Source organism: Malus domestica, chromosome 16 (assembly GCF_042453785.1).
Source record: "Malus domestica chromosome 16, GDT2T_hap1".
Taxonomy (NCBI): Eukaryota; Viridiplantae; Streptophyta; class Magnoliopsida; order Rosales; family Rosaceae; genus Malus; species Malus domestica.
The window spans coordinates 7,691,740-7,714,504 of record NC_091676.1 but is presented as its reverse complement, the minus strand read 5'-3'; the positions used below and the strand labels follow the sequence as shown (position 1 = coordinate 7,714,504).

Below are 22,765 nucleotides of genomic sequence, written 5' to 3'. Positions count from 1 at the left end.
ACCCATAAAGAAGTGATGGGTTGAGCTTTTCATTATCTCTAAACTCTTTTCAATAAACCCAAATGAGCAAAGCAGCACAGCAATAAGGGAAGCACCAAGGGAAATTTATTGAGACCCAACTGGTTTCTTTTTAGACCTCACAACGAAAAAAATGCAGATTCAAAAGCAGAAACAAACACAACGGTTTGAAAACTAACACGAAATAAGATTGACTATGTATGTGCTGAAGATGATCAGATCAAACGGAGTCTGAAATGCTTGGATTCAAAGAAGCAAATGCAAGAAGCTCCTCGTCGCGCTCAAACACATCCAGTTGCTGCTTTTCCAAATTCACATATGCTTCAATCCCTTCTCCATTTTTCGTATCAATCAGAATAAAGCAGTCCTTAGTCGTGCAGCTAGGGACGGTGATCCAAATTGGCTTTCCCCAACCAAAGTCAACTTCATACATTGGGAACCTGCACCAGCTTGTACATTTATACATCACCAAATTTGGTCTCGAAAATTCAACCATTGATTCTTGCAAACACGCTTGGAAGATCACCGGCCATTGATCTTTCCCGCGAAACTTCTGAGCATATGAATCACAAAATCGGGTCATATTCTGCTTCAGCTGAGCCACCAGGTCATGCAACTCAATCACGCTGTCCTCAGCTGTGGACACTGTATATATCCAAACCATGCAACCTACAGAGTTTTGCGGTACCGGAGGAACCATTCTAGTGCGCAGGTTCACTGATTGAGTGAGAACAGTCGGGTTTGAGGAAGACCCTGAAGTCAATCTTAGCGCAGAAATTGTGCAGCTATAAATAAATGCTGCGACAACTTCAACCCTCGTGGGGTTTTGCACTTTATCCGCGACTAAGGCTTTGAGGGCAGCAATCTTTGTGGCATCAAACACAAATCTTTTCGCGACACAATCGCTTTTCTCGGGCACAGCTTCTGGGAACAGTGGCAGGTCACCTTGGGGAAATATATTTTCCGCGACGAACTCAGGGGATGGTACATACTGATCACGAGCCACAGCTGCCCAGTCGTTAACGAAATTGATTATGGTGGATGCATCAGCTATCTTGTGTGACATACCAATGCCAAGTGCCATTCCACCGCACTCAAAGAAGCTCACTTGAACATCCACGATCACACTGACATCCGGATCCTCATTCCACGCCACATCTTCGGAGATTAACAACGCCAGGTCCTCGTCTTTCGGGTTCTCAAGAATGTCAGAGAGCTTGAAGTTTCTGATTTGCGTTTCAACAAATGCGACTCCTTCATCGTTGCAGTCGATGGAGAATCTGTCTCTGATCCTGCCGGCAAAAGGGTAGTATTTGGACAGTGTTTCGGATAGTGATTTCTTGAGCTGATTGGATTTATCTGCGACAGACCAATAATCGGAGGCTTCCTTGGGGTAGAAGTAAACGACCGGAACATAAGAGCGAGGGTTAATCTGATCGAGGATCGAGAGTTTGTGTGTTCGAAGATGTGGTGGGGTTGGAGTGGAAGGTTTGATGACTTCTCTGGATATGTTTTGAACTTCCATGGCCCCCATAACTGTATATTTGTGAGCTTTTAAGTTAATTTGTATGTAGCAGATAACAGAAATGTACTTTATAGGATGAAAAGCCGAATGATTTCATAGACCCCCAGTCAACTCTGGTAGTCTGCAATCGCTGGCATAAATAACATTATCGCCCTCCATTTTTCAAAACCTGTCTACAGAAGTTCGACAAGGACTGAGAAGAAAAGAGAGTCCCAAGATGGCAAGGTTATCCACCTTTTTTGTGGGTCGAAAAACTCAGAGAGATATTTCAACCTCCCTTAACTACAAATCTGACTTCCACACTAACAGTAAGTTTTGAACTCGTGACCTCCAATTTTTAATTTGAAGGAAATTTTACAATCTGATCTTTACTACTAGGCCACCAATGTTAACTAAAATAAGAACTCGTCAAGATGCACTTTGACCATATGCACGTGCCACACGAGAGGTCGGAACAAAATTAAATGAAAAGACCATAACTACCCACCAGATGCATAGTAATGTTGAAAATACTGGTGAGAAGTGAATGCCCATACAGATCTTGGAAGATGATTCAAAGTGTGTGCAGGATGATATTCAACAATGGCATTGTTATTGTCAATGTTCATAAATGTTGACATAGACTATGGAAACAAAATATGTGTTTATCAAAATATGCGATGTAAGTTTTCAAATTGTAAGAAATTGTGTGTATGGAGCTGCTCTATAAATAGAGCGCTCCAACTACAACAAACGCACGGAAAAACAGTTAGAAAACAAACAGATCAATAATATCATCCATTCCTCCCTCTTTAATTTGCCATCTCCTTGTGTTTTAATTACAGTATGATATTTTACCTCTGCTTCGGTCCACTCACTATAAAGGTTATCTCTTTAACTTTTACATTTATATAACAAGTAACTGTTTTTGTATTTTTTAGATGTACAGGACACATTTCTCACGATTTTTCATTCTGATAACATAAACGGTGATTAGTTGTTGTGAGGCCTAAAAGACATCGAATTTCAATGATGTGGCTTGTCTGTTTTTCAAGTTGCACCTTATAGATCGTTCTTGCAAAATATTAGCCAAAACGGAAAATTTTGGGGCATCTAATTGAGTTCAAATAAGCTAATGAACATTGTGGTTTAAGAAACATTGAAATTTCATCGTGACAATCGAATGGGCAAATTGTTTTAGATTAAATTGAATTTTTGCAAAGATGATCAGTGGATCGAGACTTGCAACATAAATAGTTCAGATTATTGAAGTTCGATGCGAAGTGGATCCCATAACTATCTCTATTTTTTCCAAAGTGCAAATATCTATTAGTCGTTTCATTTTTCCAAATAGCTTGTAGAAAACTGCTTTTGTAAAAAGTTACCAGGCAAGCTAAGGAATTTTTTCAATACAATCGTTATTGGAGGATGAAGAATGAACTTAAGACCTCAGATGTAAAAGGTAAGTTATTCTTAACCAAGTGCAAAACTCTCACAAACTTAAAGCAATTTAAGAAAACTGAAAACAATTATGATTGACGAAAACTTATCAGAACTCTCCAAGAAGCAATCTCATTTCTAATAAAAATTACATATAGTGGTTTTTAATTAAAACACTTAAAAAGCAAAAGTTCTTCTACGAAAACTTATACCGTGCTAACTCCTCATGTTTTAGGTCCTTTGCAATATTGTGACATTCTACCAATGATTGCATGTCACTATCAACCCAATTGAAAAATATAACCTCATCCTTGTGTATACTTCTTTGCGTCCCTTTTTAATCAACTGACCTCCATGGTAAATTTTATATATGAAAAAGCCGGAATTAGCTACAAGACATACAAATTCAAGTCAAAATTATGTTACACTTAGAATGAATAGGTGGCATGCATCAAAATCTACCATGTTTCGTTCCTTGTATTTATGCAACAAAAAATTCTTCTCCTATAATTAATCATGTGCAATTCTTTCTTAGTAGTTCTCAAAGCTAAATTTTCAGCCAAGAGTTAATCAAATGTGATAGTTAAATGTAAAGAGAGGGAAGACACTTACATATTAATATTGAACTAATATTAAAGCATTACAACTAGAATATTTTCAAGTTAAATCATCTCTTTATTTAACCTAAAAGAGAGAGAAGCCAATAAATTACGAAAAGGAAATTGAGAGCAGGGTATTGTCAAATCTATGAAAAAAGGATATGGATAATCTAAGCTTGAGAGAAATGCGAAGAACATGGCTAATTAGTCATTCCCCATTAACTTAATTAAGTTCCTTCAATTTTATTATCATAAATTGTTTGCATAATTAATTTATTGGGTGTGGCTAGTGTTGTTCCTGATTGGAGGACAATGGAAGAATTTAACACAAAGTGACAAACATATAAATTGGGACAGCAGAAAAGTCTAAACCCACTTCAAACCCTCAAACACCGACATTACAAAACAACCCACTGACAAATTTCACAAGAAAACAACACCCATTTATCAAACCGAGCAAAAAGCCATATTGGGACCACTAAAAGTGATAACAAACTCAAAAACTAAAGGAGATTCGATTTACTCACATATTGTGGAGACTTTCCCTTTTTTTCGATATATTTTTGGCATCGCAATCAACCTAAATCATCCTCACAAACAACCAAACTCGAATTATTCCTGACAATCCTTTAATTTAGGGGGTTGTATTCAATTGAGAATGTGAGAGATTTTAATGGATTTATAAATCCATGGATTTATAAATCCATGGATTTTTATGGAGTTTAATTGATTTGTAGAGATTCCATATAAAATTTTGATTCAATTCCCTCAAAATCTCATGGGAAGATGTGAGATTTGTGGATACTTAAAATACAATACGAAATCTCTCCAATTCCCTCTAATTCATCAACTTTCTCAAATTCTTTAAAATCAATTTCTAATTGAATACACCTGGAATGTTATAAACTTCTTTAAAATCTTAATTGAATACACCTAGATTTCTAAGGATTTTAATAAACTATTTTAAAATTCTAATTGAATACACCTAGAATTTAAGAGAATCACTTAAAATCCTGATTGAATACCCCTAGATTCATTAAAAGAATTAAAATCCCTTAAAATCCCAATTGAATACACCCCCTTAGTCGAATCTAATAGGTTTCATTGAATCTCATGTAGAAAAGAATTCGCAGAAGGAGGAGGAATGAGGAAGAGTGAGGAAAAGTAAGGGATTTGGTCGGACAAGTGAAAAAGTGGGAAGGGAGGAATAGGATTAGTAGGGTATTATTGTCATTTACCATGAAAAAAATTGTTACGTGTTCTTTTTTAACGTTGATTTGAACGGAACACTAACGGAAGAACGATATTGATTCACGGGGTTAATATTCAGGGATTACATTGATCGATTTTCAATTTCAATGACCATCATGATTGATGGAGTTAATTTCAAAGAGCATTTGTGATAAAGACACTATAAGAAATTGTCAAGATGCACTTTGACCATACGCATATGCCACACGAGAGGTTGAAACAAAATTACAGAAATAAAAAGACCATAACTACCCACCAAATGCATACTCACTGTTTTTGTATATTTTTCAGGATGTACAGGACACATTTCTCACAATTGTTCATTCTGATAACAGAAACGGGAATTTGTTGTGAGGCCCAAAAGACATTGAACTTCAACGATGTGGCTTGTCTGTATTTTGAGTTGCACCTCATAAATCGTTCTTGTAAAATATCAGGCAAAACAGAAAAATTTGAGACATCTAATTGAGTTCAAAGAAACTGACGAACATTGTGGCCTAAGAAACGTTGAAATTTCATCGTGACACTCGAATGGGCAAATTATTTCGGATTAAATTGAATTTTTGCAAGGATGATCTGTGGATCAAGACTTGCAACATAGATGATTAAGATAATTGAAGTTCGATGCGAAGTGGGTCCCATAACTATCCCTATTTTTTCCAAAGTGCAAATATCTATTGGTCGTTTCAGTTTTCCAAATAGCTTGTTGAAAACTGCTTTTGTAAAAAGTTACCAGGCGATATAAGGAATTTTTTCAATACAACTGTTATTGGAGGATGAAGAACGAACTTAAGACCTCGGATGTAAAAGCAATTTAAGAAAACCGAAAGCAATTATGATCGACCAAAACTTATCAGAACTCTCCAAGAAGCAATCTCATTTCTAATAAAAATTACAGACAGTGGTTTTTAATTAAAACACTTAAAAAGCAAAAGTTCTTCTACGAAAAGTGCTTCTTGTAGAAGCAATCCGAATGGATATCTCCTATCAATGGCTTGTTTGTCCAACACGATTAACGTGTAATCTACGGCCAAATCTTCCAGCCTTCTAGTAAGCTTAAACAGGTTTCCAAATCATCTCCAAGCTCAACAAGCAGTTAGTTGGTTGAAACTTTATCAACCAAGGGGATTAAAATCAACAATTAGTTTCTCTAACAATAGAATAGCTGCTTATAAATAGAGAGTTTCGATAACAGATTAACTGTAATCAGTTAATTTCGCTATAATTAGCGATCTTCGTCTCAAAGCTGAACAATGTAAATTCTATGAGAAATCCGCTGTGATTATTCTTTCTCCGGAGCTGCAATTCCTACGTAAAAAGGTCAAAATGCAGATGAAGATTGAGATAGTCTCTGAAGATCAATGTAAACCATCATCTCCGACTCCAGACCACCTTAAGAGCTACAAACTCTCTCTGCTAGATCAGATAGCTCCTATCTTTTACGTGCCCGTTGTTCTATTCTACTCAGCTTCTGTAAACATTGACGATACCACCATTGTCGATAGGCTGAAGAAATCTTTATCCGAAACCTTGACCTGTTTTTACCCTTTGGCCGGAAGGATTGAGGGTAACGCATCCGTGGATTGTGAAGATGGAGTTGTTGTCTTCACAAAAGCTAGAGCTCACATTCAGCTTTCTGAGATACTAAAAACTCCAGAAATGGATTTAGTGCAACAACTTCTTCCACTTGATCCCTACAATATTAGAACAGACAAGGCGGTTGCAGCCATGGCCGTCCAATTGAACCGTTTTGACTGCGGTGGCATGGGCATTGGGATCTGCCTTTCGCACAAGATTGCAGATGGTGCAACATTGTCTTCGTTCCTTGATGCTTGGGCAACAAGGTCACGTGGTATTTCAGAAAACATCACTCCCTCCCTAAATTCAGCCACCATGTTTCCACCTAGGGACAAAGAAATCTTCATGCCAACCAATTTGATCAAGAGAGAAAATATCGTGACAAAGAGGTTTGTGTTTGATGCATCCAGCTTAGCCAAGCTGAAAGTCAAAGCATCCAAGGGTTTGTGCACGGACGACCGTGCTCCTACTCGTGTGGAAGCTCTGACAGCCCTTATATGCAAGTCTAGCATGAATACGAAGAATGGTACATTGGGTAAGGGCAGGCCATCAATGGCGATATCCCATGTGGTGAATTTAAGGGAACGAGTGGCTCCACCTTTGCCAGAGCATTCTTTTGGTAATATCTGGCGGTTTGCTGTTGCATCCATAATGAACGACGAAAGCAACCCAGAGTTGCATGACTTCGTGGTTCGATTAAGAAAAGTAATAAGGAAGATCGATGATGATTATGTGAGGAAACTGCAAGGTGAAGATGGGTTTACACATGCTTGTGAGCCTCTAAAAGAAACCAGTGAATTGGTCTCCGAAGGAGAGGTTGAGTTTTTCAGGTTCAGCAGTTGGATTAGGTTTTCCCTATACAACACTGATTTTGGATGGGGAAAACCCACCTGGGCATGCATTCCTAATGTGCCCATCAAGAATGTTGTCATACTGTTGAGTAGTAGCTCGGGTGACGGAATAGAGGCATGGGTGACCTTGGACGAGGAAGACATGGCTAAATTTGAACGTGATCACGAGCTTCTAGAATTTGTTTCTGTGGCACCAAGCTCATAAACCTATGTAGCTAGGTTCATGTCTTCCAGCCAGTCCTATGCTTCAAGTGGTTGATGTTCGTAGTTTACACATTTGTAAATTACCATCATTTGGTTAGGAACATGTAACCGAAAGCACAAGTCCAGTAAATGCATATTAATGATGATGTAGGGCCTAAGAACATTCATCGCAAATAAAGCCAATCAGATATATTAATATATTAAAAAATTCACACGCAAATAGATCTTTCTGAGATCCACGGAAAGATATTATACACGTACAGAAACGAGACTAAGTAGTTCAGTAAGTACTTCAAACCAATTAAATCAACTCCAAGTGAATAAAATTACCTGTACTTTGCAGCTTCTTTCATGTTAACCCTTATCGTCTATACCACTATGTTCACCGTGCTGAATATGTAATGCAGCTTCGAACTCCTGTTTTGTTGTTTTGTGCAAATGGTATCTGTGAAAATCCCTGAATTCCATTGCTGTGCAATGTTTCTGTTGAACGTTGGGTGAAGAAGCCAAAAATAGAGGGGCAAACAGAAAAGAGTATGGACAACTATCAATTAGTGTTCAACCTTTCACAGCACACAGCCACGCAATGCTCCCACACCCCCCCCACCCCCCCCCCCCCCCCCCAAAAAAACAAAACGATCCAAATGCAGCAAAACAGAAACATGAGACCTTCTAACAGCATGAATATATCCCTCTACCATTAGCTTGAAGATGTTTGGATTGGACCCAAACGGTGACCAACTGCTTCACTGCTAACAGCATTTGAAGCAGCAACCTCTTCTAAGCGCTTCCAGGTGGCTTCATGTTTTGCTTTAATCTCCTCCTCTTTTGCTTCCTCTTCTTGAAATTTGAGCAAACACTCCTCAAATAGCTCAGGATCAACGTCGGAGTAGATTTTACGGATATTTAATGTCAAGCTCCGGGCCACTTGGTTCCAGTGGTTGCGGCCATTCTTCTCCAGGGCAGGAAAGATAATGGGCAATATGACTTTACAGTTTTCTCTGATTAAGTTCTCGATGTGATCATTGTTCCACAAGTACAAAGCCCTCTCTGCCACCTGTAAAAGCACACATCAGTCAGCTCAATCAAGGTTCTTGGTCAGCATATACATGGAATGTGAGCAAACAATTCAGAAGAACTTGCCTGAAAGTTCAATACGGAAGGAAATACAATAATAACGATCAAAGGTATAAACAAGAGTAAAACCAAACCAAAAATGGACAATACTTATCAGAATCAATAAAAGGTGACATGCAAAACTTTTGGGAGAGCAAGTGGAAGAGATGGGTTTCTCCAAACAGGCGTCAAATATTTGTAAGCACAAAGAAATAATAAATTAAATGAAGACACAGCTTAATAGTCAATACCTGAAAGTGTGAACTGCTCAAGCAACGAGATATTTGGCGGAATAGTGGTACCATACATTTCTGAAATTCTGCTGGCTGAGTTGCTTCTAAAGTTTCCTCGAGCTCACTTAGGAACATGACTTCCTTTGAACTATTTGTGATTGGCCAGTACTTTAACAACCCTCTTATAACAGTATCTGCAAGCCTGCAATCTTTCTCGACAAACTGTGAAATGCAGTAGGACAACTGCTGATGGTACATTTGTAAGCATCTTGGCTTGTGAAGGGGGATCAGAGCCTGAACTAGGAAAAGTTTGTGTTCTTCTTTAAGCGGAAGAGCAAATCCATTGATTATACTGCCCAAAACCTCTAAAAGCTCAGCAATCCCATTGTGCTTTTCTGTTTCAAAAATAAATCGGAAAAATATATTGTTGATCGCCTTCCTAATGAATGGGCGATGCGCCATAAATTTTCCATAGACACGATGCAGAATTGTTTTTAAGTACTCCCTTTCCCTGGGATCCTCAGAATCAAAGAGATCCAATAATTTGAGAACAAAAGACTGATCAATGTACTTCTTAGAAACCTTTGCATCTGTCTCAGGTGATGCAACAAACCTCAGAAAAAGTTCATATACAATCTGTAAGTGTGACCATGCAGGGTCCATCAAAGGCTCCTCCTCCTCCAAATCAAATCCTTCTAAAACCTTGTTCTCTCGGGGCTGTGGAGAGAACGACCTGAACAAATTCACACTCACCACCTTTACAACTTCTTGAACTATAATTTCAGTGAACTTACCATTTGCAGAGGTAACATAATCTACAAGCTCTAGCAACGTCTGCCGCTTGATGTCTTTTTCTCTCAGATTTTTTGTCGGGTCAGTGAAGTCAAACACTACACAACATAAGTTCAGCTTTTTCACAAACAAGTTATGCTTCTCGGAGTTGGGTACATCTCTAAACGCTGGAAATGCTTCATAAGAAGTTGTAACAGAATTCAGACTTGAGTTGACAAGTTGGGGGGGCTTGCTTCCATGGCCATATCCTAAATTTGAAGCAGAATCAAGGCCCGAAAGAGGTACTCTATTCGAATTAAGTGGCCTATTCCCTACATCACCACTTCTTGAACCTATGGAGGAAGCATTCAATGTAGGGGCAGATGAACCCCCAAACTCACGATTCTCGGCTGACTTAGACGGCTTCCTAGGAAGCTTACCAAATAAATTCTTGATCATGACTTCAGAAACAAATGATCTCAACCACAAATCCTGCCAAACCCTCAAAGCAGAACTGAACTGAAAATTCGATACCTCAAATGAAAGAATCAAACCAGATAGACACAACCCATTTCACCAATGAGGTACAAAATCAGCAGTATAAGAAATCGAAAACCCAGATAGAGACACCCATTTATGAAGATTAAATTACCCCCAAAAGTTCCCTTGTTTTCATGTATCATTCTCTTCTAGTAATTCTCCAATTTCTATATATATGTAACAACAAAGTAGAAGAATTTGACACCTTCTGAGGTCAAATTCAGTAACCCAGAAGCAGAAACTGATTTAAGTCAAAGTCCAATAAGCAAAGCTCTTGTCTTTAATCTACTTCCAGGTAAGGACAGCTTGAAGAACATATATATATATGTGTGTGTGTGTGTGTGTGTATTTTACCAAATCAGCAGCCAAACCCAGATAGCTCTGCGACTGACACGATCTGGGTGCGATCTGAAAAACAAAGATAGCATTCCACAGATATCATTAACAACAAAATGATCAAAGGGAAAGTGATGCATAAAAGAAATATCTATAAGGTGCGAGCAAAAAAGCAAAAGGGTAAGAAACTAAATTGTGAAAAGATGAAATTTTTCTACTTACAGAATCAGCAGGAGTCTTGAGTAAGAGCAAGAAAGCAAAGAGCTTTTCTTTTACTAAATTCTGGGTCAGACGGAGAGAGAGAGGGAGGGAGAGAGAGAGAGAGAGAGAGGGAGAGAGGAAGAAGACAAGGTGATCAGAAGAATAGAACATTCAACAATTTCAGAGTCCTTACTAAATTCAACCTGTGAGAGAGTTTTGAAAGAAAGTAAAAGGAAAAGTTGGGAAAAGAGAAAAGGTAAAGGAACCAACGCCCTCTCTCTCTAACAAAAGCTTTCTCTCTCTAACTTGGACTTGGAGGGAGGGAGAGAGAGTTCTTGGGATTTTGACACAAGTGAGAGAGCAACATGAAAGAAAAGTCAGCCAACTCGCCGCCAACTCATCGAACCAGAATCTGAGTCTCGGTGTTTTTTTTTTCCTTTGTTGGGATGTTTCCTGGTTTTATTTTAACAGCTCCAAAAAAAGAACAATATCTTCAGTGGAGTCTAATGATATTGTCACTACCCTCTCCCTCTAGTTCCATGATGAGTCTTTTGACCAAACAGAAGATCTGTGTACCAATTACATTGAAATTTTTTTCTGTGATGAGGTTGTTTGAATTGAAGAACTCCTCCCCGGAGAATAAGTGAGCCTATTACGTCTTTTTTGGTTGAAAAATTATGAGTATTCAATCGGCAAATCAAAGGTTTGAAGAGAAGAACAAATTTAGTTTCATCTTTTCACCGCAGCTGCCCCCCACTCGTTTAGGCCAACGAGGTTTGGCTCAGGACCAATTTGGAATTGCTGTGTTTTTTAATAAATTGTTTGTGGTGTGTTTTAAGAATAATTAGCGATAAAATAAAGCAATTGAGCGTTTGATAAATTGTAACTTAAAAATTTTGAGAATATGAAAAGCAGTGTTAAAACAAGGTCTATAATGATAAGTAACATCATAGTTTAAAATTAATGAGCTTATTTCAGGAGTAAAAAATATTCTAAAGGCTCAACTCCGCTTTTTATTAAAGCAGCTTTTAAAACCAACCTATATGCTACTTTTAAAAGTTGTTGTCCAAGAGTCATTGTTTTTAAAATAAACAGTATATTTTATTTTTATCAAATATTTTTTTATAACTTAACTTTGAAGTGAAGTAATGTTTCGTGAAGAATGTATCGTCCACCAAGGTTGAGCCAAATAGTAAAAAAGTTAATCATATATCGTACATTGTTGCACAGTAAAATTTTCCTAGTGCCAATCAAGCTCAAGACATTGTGATCTTTAATTGCATACAAAGCCAACAAGTTACGAGATTGTCGATTTTCTTCAGTATAATGAATACTCTTTTTACTCTCACCATCAATTTTAGGCATATCCACAACCTCAAGCCGGAAGGACTTACGTATGATACCTAACTATCAGATACCACCGGTATAGATTTACGTAAAAATTTACAGATCGTACATCAATAAGAGCTGCTTACAATGAGACTCGAACCTTAGTGAGCAACACACAAGGCAGTGATCTTACCGACTGTGCCAACCCTCGTTGGCAGTATAATGAATACCAAACGGGTGGGGGCAGCTGTGGTGAAAAGAGATGGAACTCAAGTTGTTATGTTCTTCTCTTCAAGCCTTTGATTTGCCGATTGAACACTCGTAATTTGTATCATGCAAATACCTAAGGGGTGGTAGAAGAATTGCATTGTCTGTATATATTATAAGCAAAAGAAGAGCTAGAAAATTAACTTAATAAAACAATCAATGAGGCAGAATGTTTTCTTGGACTCTGGTTATCTGCCAGAACCATTTCCTAGCTACAACTACAACATACACAATGATCCTGCAATATTCAGTACCAGTGAGCAGTTAGCAAATATGAGCATTTCACCACCCGAACCACGTCACAATACTACGAATCCCGTTTTAAATTGATAGAAATTTGATGTCATTGTATTGTCAGCAAGTGTCTTGCTTCGGCTAAAGTGAAGTAGTGCGCGGAGGTGCTTTGCCAAAAACAAGCACAGCTTCGTTGCTCGCAGATTTCTTTGCAGCAACTTCTTCCAAGCGTTTCCATGTGGCTTCACGTCGTGCTGTAACCTCGCCATCCTTTGACTCGTCTTCCTGGAACTGGAGTAAGCATTCCTTGAACAGCTCGGGATCAAGCTCATGGAAAATTTTTCGGACATTTAGGGTCAAGCTATGAACAGCCTGGTTCCAATGGTTTCTAGCATTTTTCTCCAATGCAGGTAAGATAATGGGCAGTATAACTTTACGATTCTGTCTGATTAAGTTCTCAATGTGATCGTTGTTCCACAAAAATAAAGCTCTCTCTGCCACCTGACAAAACAAGGATTGATTGCATAAGATTCAAGAACGAAAACTGCAATGGGAGGAAGCTATTTCCTCAAAGAGAAAACATGACATACAACACAAATAGGATTAATTGCAGACTAATGTCAAAGTTCTATATAATTGGCTAGTATAAAACTTCCTGAGAAGGTTCGATCAGAAATTCATTTCACATTACTCATCCACTGCAAAGAGAATTCGTAGGCATAACCTTCAGTTTACTTCAGCTCTATTTCGTGCTGAATACTTGGTTAAACATTTTCCAAATTCATAGAGTGCCTTCTTTTATTGATAAGTCACAACCTGTTTAAAACATAACCATATCCTCAAGCCGACCAACTAAACAAATGGATAGGGTTTATTTCAACATTTATACTTTATGGGATTGACAGTGACATTGTGGTTTAAGTAAGAGCATCGTGAAACTAATTTTAACTGTCACATGAGATTCTTTTTAAAGTCTAAAATCCAACCAAAATGGAACATCCAACGAGCACCCAAATTTTGTTGACCAAAAAACAAGCACCAAAATTTCCTGGTACATTATCTAGATCCTCTCAACAGCCAACACCAATTGTTCTAAATCCTAAAACCATTTAGGGAAAAGAAATCAACCAAGTATTGTAGGACGACTTCTTTGACCCATGTGATCTATGAGATACTAGCTAACCCATCAACTATCGGTCATGAAGTTGGCTGAGCATGGAATTTTACTCATTATCTTATGTTAGGCTTATTTCAACTTTTAAGGTGGAATACCAATATGCATCCTCACATTCAAACACCAATTGCTAGACTTGAGAAAGTACCGAAGAGAACTCAACAAACATAAATCTTCCTGACCAAAGTCCTAAAATTAAAATGACAATACAGGAAAGGGCAGGGCTAACAAGTAAAATCCAACTAGAAAGATTTAAGAGTTTTCCTTTGGCTGACAGAAAGGATCCAAGGTTTAGATGACTTAATTAGAACATCAGTGATTAACAAAGAAAAACATTGCCAAAAAAACCCTCACTTAAAAAATAACATACATGGAAAGACAAGTAAATATTGATCACCGACAATATGGGAACCTAAGATATAACTGCAGAACAATTTGAACTACTGAGGTGTCTAAATTTACCAGCCAAAGATGGAAAGAGAAGAAAATTTACATGAGCAACACACTTATGATTATATGTATCACATTCAACATGGACAAGAAAGATAACAGTGCACAACTTGAGTATCATTCATGTGGCAGACCAAAAGCAAGTTAGAAAGAGAAAAAGTGCACCAAACAGCTTATAGGAAATACTGAAAGCAGAGAAAGAACCTGCTACCTGAAAGTGAGAACTGTTCAAACAATGAGCAATCTGGCGAAATAGGGGAACCATGCACCGCTGGAACTCAGATGGCTGAGTTGCTTCCAACACTTCTTCCAACTCACTTAGGAACAATACTTCCTTTGAACTATTAGTGATAGGCCAGTACTTCAGTAAACCCCTTACGACAGTATCAGCAAGCTTGCAATCTTTCTCTACAAATTGCATAATGCAGTAAGATAACTGCTGATGGTACATAGCTAAGCATTTTGGCTTATGCAGGGGAATTAAAGCCCGAACGAGGAACAATTTATGTTCTTCTTTCAGTGGTAGAGCAAACCCATTTATAATACTGCCCAAAATTTCTAGGAGTTCAGAAATCCCATTATGCTTCTCGGTCTCAAAGATGAAACGATAAAAGATGTTGTTAATAGCCTTCCTAATGAATGGGCGATGCACCATAAATTTTCCATAAACTCGGTGCAGTATTGTTTTCAAATACTCTCTTTCTCTAGGATCTTCAGAGTCAAAAAGATCCAGCAACTTGAGAATGAATGAGTGATCAACAAATCTTTTAGCTAATTTTGCATCTGTCTCAGGTGATGCGACAAACCTTAACAATAACTCATACACTACTTGCAAATGAGGCCACGCAGGATCCATTGAAGGTTCCTCCTCTTCCAAATCAAAGCCTTCTGCAACTTTATTCTCACGTGGCTGTGGGGTGAACGCCCTAAACATATTTGCAGACACCATGTTTATGAGTTCTTGCATAAGAGCTTCTGAAAATTTACTGTTTGGTTTAGTCACATAATCCACCAGCTCTAACAGTGTCTGCCGCTTGATCTCCTTTTCTTTCAGGTGCTTTGTTGGGTCCGTGAAGTCAAATACAACACAGCACAAACTCAGCTTTTTAATGAATAAGCTCTGCTTCTCTGCGTTTGGAACATCTCTAAATCCAGGCAATGCTTCATAAGAAGAGATTGCGAAGCCATTCGGCTTCATATTTGCACCCCTCGCACTCTTGTTGCTGTAACTTTTCACCATATCAGCAACAGCATTTCCGGATGGGAAAGATGTAGTCAAATTCCCAGACTTACTGGTCCCTAAATCACTGCTTCTTGAACTGGTGGGAGGATTCGAATACAATGTCTGGGCTCCATCACGATTTTCAGCATTCTTAGAAGACTTCCGGGGAAGCTTGTTTAGTATCTGTCTCAACATAATTCATACAAAAAACAAAACTCCACCCTCTCAAAGCACAGCACCGGTATCTAAAGTTCCAAAAGCTTTTTGCAAAAACACTCCCAGGGCAACTGAGTCACACAGCTTTCGTAAATAATATAATCTTAGGCTACCCAGAAGCTTATTCAATTCCTATATTTCTGAAAACAATGCAATAAAGGGGGCCAAGTACCCCCCTTTTCATCCGAAAACTAAAAACCCGACTCGCTTATCTAACACGACAGATCACACCACGCCCTTATTTTCCCAATCTCAATCACCCAACAAACAAAATCCCATTTAGCTTTCTGCCATTGTTAGGAAAAACAAAAACACCCCACAAAAATTCAAACTTTCTGCTTAAAATCGAAAACCCAGATGCCAAAAGCCACTCTAAACTCAAAAAATAAAGCACAAACTTTCCAGATTCAATTCACGAATCCCAACTCCCTGCCCTGTTCATCCAAATCAAAAGAGGAAAAACAAAAACAAAATCAGAGTGCGCAATCACCACATTATTCACCTTCCCAATGCTCCAAAAACAAATTGAAAAACTAGAAAATCAAAAGAAAAAATAAACAAAGCAAAAGGCACATGCAACAAGTACAGGAAACAGGAAGAATAAACAAAACCCAGATGAGAAGAATGAAGAATTTCGGGGTTGGTTGGGTGATACTCACGAGTTTACGAAAGAAGGGACTCGGCCTTCGTTACTATCCACCATTATTCTCGTTGTAGTTTATTGACTGAACAAATCAAATATATTTGTTGAGGTTTTCTTATTATTTTCCCTCTTGTGATTTGATTGATTCAGTCTCTATTCACCTTTGCCTCGCAAAACTTTTGGTCAATTTTCTCTCTCTCTCTCTCTGATTTTTTCTTCGACTCCTTTCTGGACTTCTTCCCAGCAAACCCGATACACACACCACACCAGCCCGTTATTTAAATTCAATCTCATCGGGTCTTTTTCCTTCCTTTTTTAACTATGGGATGTGATGTCCACACATCCTATTTTACTTCTCATACATTTTCTTAATTTTCGCTCGTTGGATCAGATGAATTGAAGAAAATCAACGGACATAAATTATCAAAGGGTGTGTGAGAAGTAAAATAGGGTATGTGGATAGCACATCCCTTAACTATTTGTTTCCTATTTTCTTTTGGTTCAAACTTCAAAGTAGTTTAACGTCTGACCTATTATTTATGATTAAAGGAAAATATTACTACATCATAGTATTAGTTGGCATGTCTAACATTAGTTATTTACGTATATGATATGCTTACTCATCCAGAATTAGAATCGTAATCATTTTGATTCTTGATTTCATCGTCTTATCAAACGTCTTATCAAACGTAAGTATTAAAATTATTCAAGTATATTCTTATGTGTTTTACTAACACATACGAAATCTAAAGACGTATGAAATGAGAGTAAAGTCTAATAAGTAAAACCACAAATCAGATCATCTAAGAGCGAAAATTGATCCGATTCTTTTTTCTTACTTTTCTTATTCCCAGTGGATCTAAGTTCTAACCATAAAATCTCTAACCCAAACAAGCGCTTTTGCTTCCTAATTTCAGTGTGTTGGGTGAGGACATACGCTAGCTTTCCCAAGTACTACTTGTTGGAAAATATTATTATTTAGTTTATTTTAATGTTTGGTATTTTGAGCTTAGCCCGTTAGAATTAGGTTTTGTTAGATATTAGGTTTAGTTTATTATAAATAGGTTGCTTTGTTATTCATTAGAAAATAAGTCAGTCACAATGTAGCCTCTTAGGGTTTTGTAGCCGTTCCGGCATTCTCGTTAGTTTAATAATATTCTTATTTTGTAGTCTTGTTTGTTCTGCGTTCGTTCATTGTGGTATGCGCACTCTGATATTCAACTTGGTATCAGAGTAGGTTTGAACTTTCGAGATTTAATCTGCTTGTTTGATATTCATTTGTCTATCGCCGTCTGAATACGCACGTTGAATCTGCATCTCCCACCAGCATCGACACCACCTGCATATGCACCGCACAGTCTCATCAGCACCCTATCCGTTTTCTGCACCCTTCAGCATTCGCACTGTATCCGCACCAACTCGGTCTACAATTTGGAATGGAATTGCTGCATTGTTTTACGTGATCAGGAGAACACCCCATGTAAAAAAAGAAAGGAAAAGCAAAGCAAAGAAAAGGAAAAAACAAGAGAAAAAAGAGGAAAAAGTTTTTGAAAAAATTGTTTGAGGTTTAGGCTCATGCGAGCAAAGGCAAATAAAAAATAAAAAATAAAAAATTTGGTTGGATTTTTTGTTTGTTTGTTTGGAAATTGGCATCGGTTTTGGCATCGGCATCGTCATCGGCATTGGCACTAGCATTGGAATTTGGAGTTTTGCATCCACATCTACTTTGGCAAACCCATGTCGTGAACCGCCATGAGTTTGACGGGGGATGTTGGAAAATATTATTATTTAGTTTATTTTAATGTTTGGTATTTTGGGCTTAGTCCGTTAGAATTAGGTTTTGTTAGAGATTAGGTTTAGTTTATTATAAATAGGTTGCTTTGTTATTCATTAGAAAATAAGTCAGTCACAATGTAGCATCTTAGGGTTTTGTAGCCGTTCCGGCATTCTTGTTAGTTTAATAATATTCTTATTTTGTAGTCTTGTTTGTTCCGCGTTCGTTCATTGTGGTATGCGCACTCTGATATTCAACTATAATGACGAACAATATTTGCTACTAAACCACGTTTAGTAGTCAATGAATGGTTTAGATTGGATTACTCACTAATTCAAATACATTGAACAAAGAGAAGATAAATTAAGGAGTAATTAGGTTTTCATCCTTATTTTTACTACTCTATTGATTAAAACCTTATTACTTTTCAATTTTTGATCAAGGTCCTTTGTATTAATAATATCATTAATTATTTCAATAATAAAATATTTTTTATTTCTAAATATATTCATTTAATATTAAAAATGTTACAATTAGTATATTTATATTTATGGCTAAATTTTTTATCATATATTTTTATTTTTAGTTTGTACCCATTTTTAATTTGCAACCCTTTTTTAATTTGTACCAATTTTCCTTTTAGTTTTAATTTGTACCCATATATTAATTTCTTTTTGTGCCCATATTTTTTAAAGTTTTATTTGTATTGTACCCATATTTTTTTATTTATTTGTACCCATTTTTATTTTTGCTAAATGTACCTATTTTGAAGAATGTACCCATGTTTTGATACAATAATTTTTTGGTTATTTTTTTATGAATGTACCCATGTTTACACACACACACACACACAATAGTATATTTATATTTTAATATTTTTAATCCCACAAATTATGGTTTTTTATTCAAAATCTCATTACTATAAACAACTATAAATTTTAATTTTTAATTTAAAAAATATAGTAACGTACATAGAAATAAATTATCAATTAATTTCAGGGACTTGGATCAAAAATTGAAAACCAACAAGGTTTCAGTCAAAGACTGTTCATAACTAGGGACCGCATCCAAAGTCTCCCATAAATTAATCGTGACGGAAGCTTAACCTTTTAACTGACACCAAACGAGACCAATGATGAATAAAACATCACTTCCAAAATAAAAAAATGGACGTCACGTATGCAGTTTCTTAACATGATCTTACTACAAAAATTTCTAAATCTATAAGGGCATACCAACGGTTAAAAATTTCAAAGTAAGACTCTCTGAAACACCATAAAAATTTTCATAATGAAAAAAAAAAGTACCAAGAATTAATTGTCACATAATTCATTTCAAGAGAGAAAAGGAGCAGCCCGGGTGGAAATATTCAATCTTCAACTCAGCTTGCAACGCCAAGTCAACAGTCAACGCACAAGGTGATCTTCTGGATTAGTCAGATATGGCAAATTGTGATTAAATTCTCTCACTGCCAATAATTTCTTCATTTTATTCATTATTTTGGATGCACTAGCACGCAAATCAATTTTCAGGTATGAACAGGAAGGGGCAGTCGTTTAAGCAACAAGTCTTCCATATTCAAGAAGGCTTTTTAGCCAAAATGATATTGCCTAACACATAACTTTGGTCTATGAGATTTAAAATCAATAGAAGTGGTCTCTGAGATTGTCCACCATCCATAATGGTTATTCCATTAAAAAACTCTATTAAGTGGTGCCTAAGATTTTTAATGGAATGACCAAAATTATGAATAGTGGACAATCTCAAATATCAAAGTTATGTGTTATGCAAATATCAGGAACCAAAATTATGTGTTTTGCTAATCTCAGGACCAAAGTTATGTGTTATACTCTCAACTTAACAATTTTTTTTAAAGGAATGACCAAAATAATGGATAGTGGACAATCTCATGGACTACTTCTGTTACAACCACCCCCAAATAATTGTATTATTTGTTATTTTCACCCCAACTGCCACATGGCAGCCATCTAACTCACCCTTCTTTTCTCTCTTTTTGTCCCCCTCCCCAGACCTCTCTCTTCTTCCTCTCTCTCTCTGTACTCTGTCTCTCTCAACTCTCCCATAACTCTCTTTCTCAACTCTCTCGTACCTCTCTCCCTCAACCTCTCGCATCACTCTCTTCCTCTAGACACTAGGACCGTGTCACCATCGAGGAGGCACGCAACGAGCCCAGGACCCCTGCCCTGCGAGTTCGACGGCACGGAGCAAAGCTCCGATAAACCTTTTCTCTTTTTCCGTTGGGGTAAGTCACGAATCTCTCGTTCTCTCTCTTAGAGTGATGTTTGGTTGTGTTTCCTGAATCAAATCCTTCCCTTTTTACGTAGGTTTTGCCTCGGAATCGAATTGGGTTGAGCACAACCATTTTCCGGCGAACCCGTGAGCTTCGAGGGCATTTCCGGTCACCTTCGACCGTGTTACGATTATTGGAAGGTAGCAATCTCTTCCTCTCCTCTTGTTCTTCATGTTCGTACTTAGATCGGAGCCTAGAGCCCTTGTTTTCAGGTGACCGGAGCTGTAGCAGCTCTAGCCTTCTTCTTTCTTGGCAAACCAGGCCTCTCAGGCCGTTTAGAACCACATTCGGGCCTTAAGCCCATTATGCTTCAGCCCAAAACCCTAGCCCGTTTCTTTTTGTTTTTAGGTTATTTGTTTTTAAAAACCCAAATAGCCTTGGGCCGGTTTTTTGTTAAAGGGCTTAAAGCCCAGCCTTTTATTTTGTGAGGCCTTTGGGCTTTTGTGGTGTGTGTGTGTGTTGTGATGGACGGCCTTGGTGCAGCCCGTGTGTGTGTGTGTGTTTATATGCATGTGCATGTCGTGCTTGTGTGTGTGTGTTTGTGGTGTGTGTGTGTCCTCACCCTAAAGCCTTTTTACCCTAAAACCTTAGAATTCTAAAACCTATTAGGGCCAAACCCAATTTCATTATTTTATTTAGTTAAAGCCCAATCTTTTATAAAATCCTTTTTATTTATTTATTACATTTTTGTGCTTAGTTAAAGTTGCTAGTAGAGAAATTCTTAATCCTTATTCGCGCGACTCTTCTGCTAAGGAATATTTGTGAGTGGACCCCTTCTAAAATTACATGATTTTATAAATTAATTGCATAAATGATTAGCGTGCCTACAAACTTATGATTCGATTTATGATAAGCATGTTTATTGAATATGTTGATTTTCGTCTCGTGTTTTTTGTGATGAATTAATTGTTAGCCTATTTTGAGCTATATTTTAATATATCATATTTTCTATAAAAATCATGATCTTGTAGACTATCTGATGGATGACGATAGGATGCTAGAACATGTTTTAGAAACCCCTCTTTATAGTATAGACGATGGATGACTTTATACTATGAAGTGGTTATTTATGAGAGGCGAAACTATTTGTACGTACCTAGAGGACACTATGCCGCCTGGGGTGAGGATCTGGTGTTGGCATTTAGGCCGGGAGTTGGTAATCCCTAGCTACGGGCTGAGGGACATAGAGCAGGCATTGGGCCGGGAGTTGGTAATCTCTGGCTACGGGCGCAGAGACCACGGAGCAAGTATTGGGCCGGGAGTTATATTATTCAGTGATATTTTTAGTAGCACACCGCGCTTACAAGACGATTTATGATATGTTTATTGTTTTGATTTCCGAGATGTTTTTCTGCGATATGACTTTTGAGATATTTTTGGGCATGCTATGATTTTTATTAAATCCATCACTTATTATGCTAGTAGTTTTCATTATTAAATTGTGGGGGTTAGTATCTTGATAACTGTTTTATTATTATCGTATATATGAACTTGGTCCACTCACCTTTGTTTTGCGCCTCCATTCAGGTCATAGAAACGAGGACTACGAGAAGACATACGAGGCATTCCCCTACCAGTATCACTCACTTGTGTGATATCTTGTAATGATCTTTCCTTTTTGTAAATCTTGTTTTAGATTGTGTCTAGTTCACTTTAGACACTTCCTTGAACTTTGTTTATTACTCTTAAATTCTTATGTTATTCATGAATATTTTCTTCTAATCATTTCTCTTATAATCAATTAATGGCTTTCGTCACCCTCGGGTGTCGGCCAGCACGTGTCTATCCTAGTATTCGAGGAATATCAGGGTCGGGGCGTGTCAACTTCTATTGATTTTAAATCTCAAGGATATGTGTTATACAAATCTCTGGGACCATTTTGACTAAAAAGCCTATTAAAGAAAGGGGATGCTAGGAAGACCAACTACTTAGACCAAATTTCGTAAACCATATGAGGTGATTGTTGACGATAAAATTAGGGTTGTTTTGTTGGCACCTCACACATTAATGAATACACCCCACATAAAATTTTAATATCAAATGCCTTATATGCCTAATATGAAATTACTTATATGCCCTCATTCTTATTTTTCTCACTACTTTGTTTTTGGGTTATTCTAATCATCCGTTTCAAAAAATTTGCCAATAATTTCATCCGGGTTTTGTTCAAAATGATTTAGCCCCAGTTTGGGGTTGAGGTGATTTTAAAAAAAGCTCCTATGAAAAAAAGCTGGGAGTGTTTTTGGTGTTTGGTAAACTTAAAAAAAATAGCTTATTTTGGAAGCTGCTGTGAGAATAAGCTGAAATCAAAGGAAAAAGCTGAAGCTGCAATTTGTAGCTTTGGAAAACTGGTTTTTTTTCAAAGCACACAGAACTATAGTGCTCCTTTAATGAAAAGGCCCACTATCAGACTGCTTTTTTTTCCAAAAGCACTTTTACAAAAAAGTTTACCAAACACTCTGCTGATTTATTTCACAGCCGCTTATTCTCACAGCACAGTCGC

At 37.3% G+C, this 22,765-nt stretch overlaps 4 protein-coding genes across 4 annotated transcripts; 1 reads left to right on the top strand and 3 right to left on the bottom strand.

The window, feature by feature from the left end:
• Positions 1 to 238: 238 nt before the first annotated feature.
• LOC103403119 (epi-neemfruitin B synthase L1AT-like) lies at positions 239 to 1,552 on the bottom strand. Its single transcript, XM_008341943.4, has one exon. The coding sequence runs from the start codon at positions 1,550 to 1,552 to the stop codon at positions 239 to 241; it is 1,314 nt and encodes a 437-aa protein (XP_008340165.3).
• A 4,126-nt stretch (positions 1,553 to 5,678) lies between these two features.
• Positions 5,679 to 8,046, top strand: LOC103403118 (stemmadenine O-acetyltransferase-like). The gene has a single exon (XM_017323751.3). It carries the CDS (start codon positions 6,139 to 6,141, stop codon positions 7,444 to 7,446), a length of 1,308 nt encoding a protein of 435 aa, XP_017179240.3. The 5' UTR covers positions 5,679 to 6,138; the 3' UTR covers positions 7,447 to 8,046.
• LOC103403117 (serine/threonine protein phosphatase 2A 57 kDa regulatory subunit B' theta isoform-like) lies at positions 7,620 to 11,243 on the bottom strand. Its single transcript, XM_008341941.4, has 3 exons — positions 10,664 to 11,243; positions 8,813 to 10,513; positions 7,620 to 8,502 (listed from the first exon to the last, which is right to left on the bottom strand). The coding sequence occupies exons 2-3, from the start codon at positions 10,022 to 10,024 to the stop codon at positions 8,146 to 8,148; spliced, it is 1,569 nt and encodes a 522-aa protein (XP_008340163.2). The 5' UTR covers positions 10,025 to 10,513; positions 10,664 to 11,243; the 3' UTR covers positions 7,620 to 8,145.
• A 1,079-nt stretch (positions 11,244 to 12,322) lies between these two features.
• On the bottom strand, positions 12,323 to 16,463 carry LOC103403116 (serine/threonine protein phosphatase 2A 57 kDa regulatory subunit B' theta isoform-like). The gene is made up of 3 exons (XM_070815079.1): positions 16,194 to 16,463; positions 14,308 to 15,968; positions 12,323 to 12,973 (listed from the first exon to the last, which is right to left on the bottom strand). The coding sequence occupies exons 2-3, from the start codon at positions 15,511 to 15,513 to the stop codon at positions 12,614 to 12,616; spliced, it is 1,566 nt and encodes a 521-aa protein (XP_070671180.1). The 5' UTR covers positions 15,514 to 15,968; positions 16,194 to 16,463; the 3' UTR covers positions 12,323 to 12,613.
• Between the last annotated feature and the right edge of the window lie 6,302 nt (positions 16,464 to 22,765).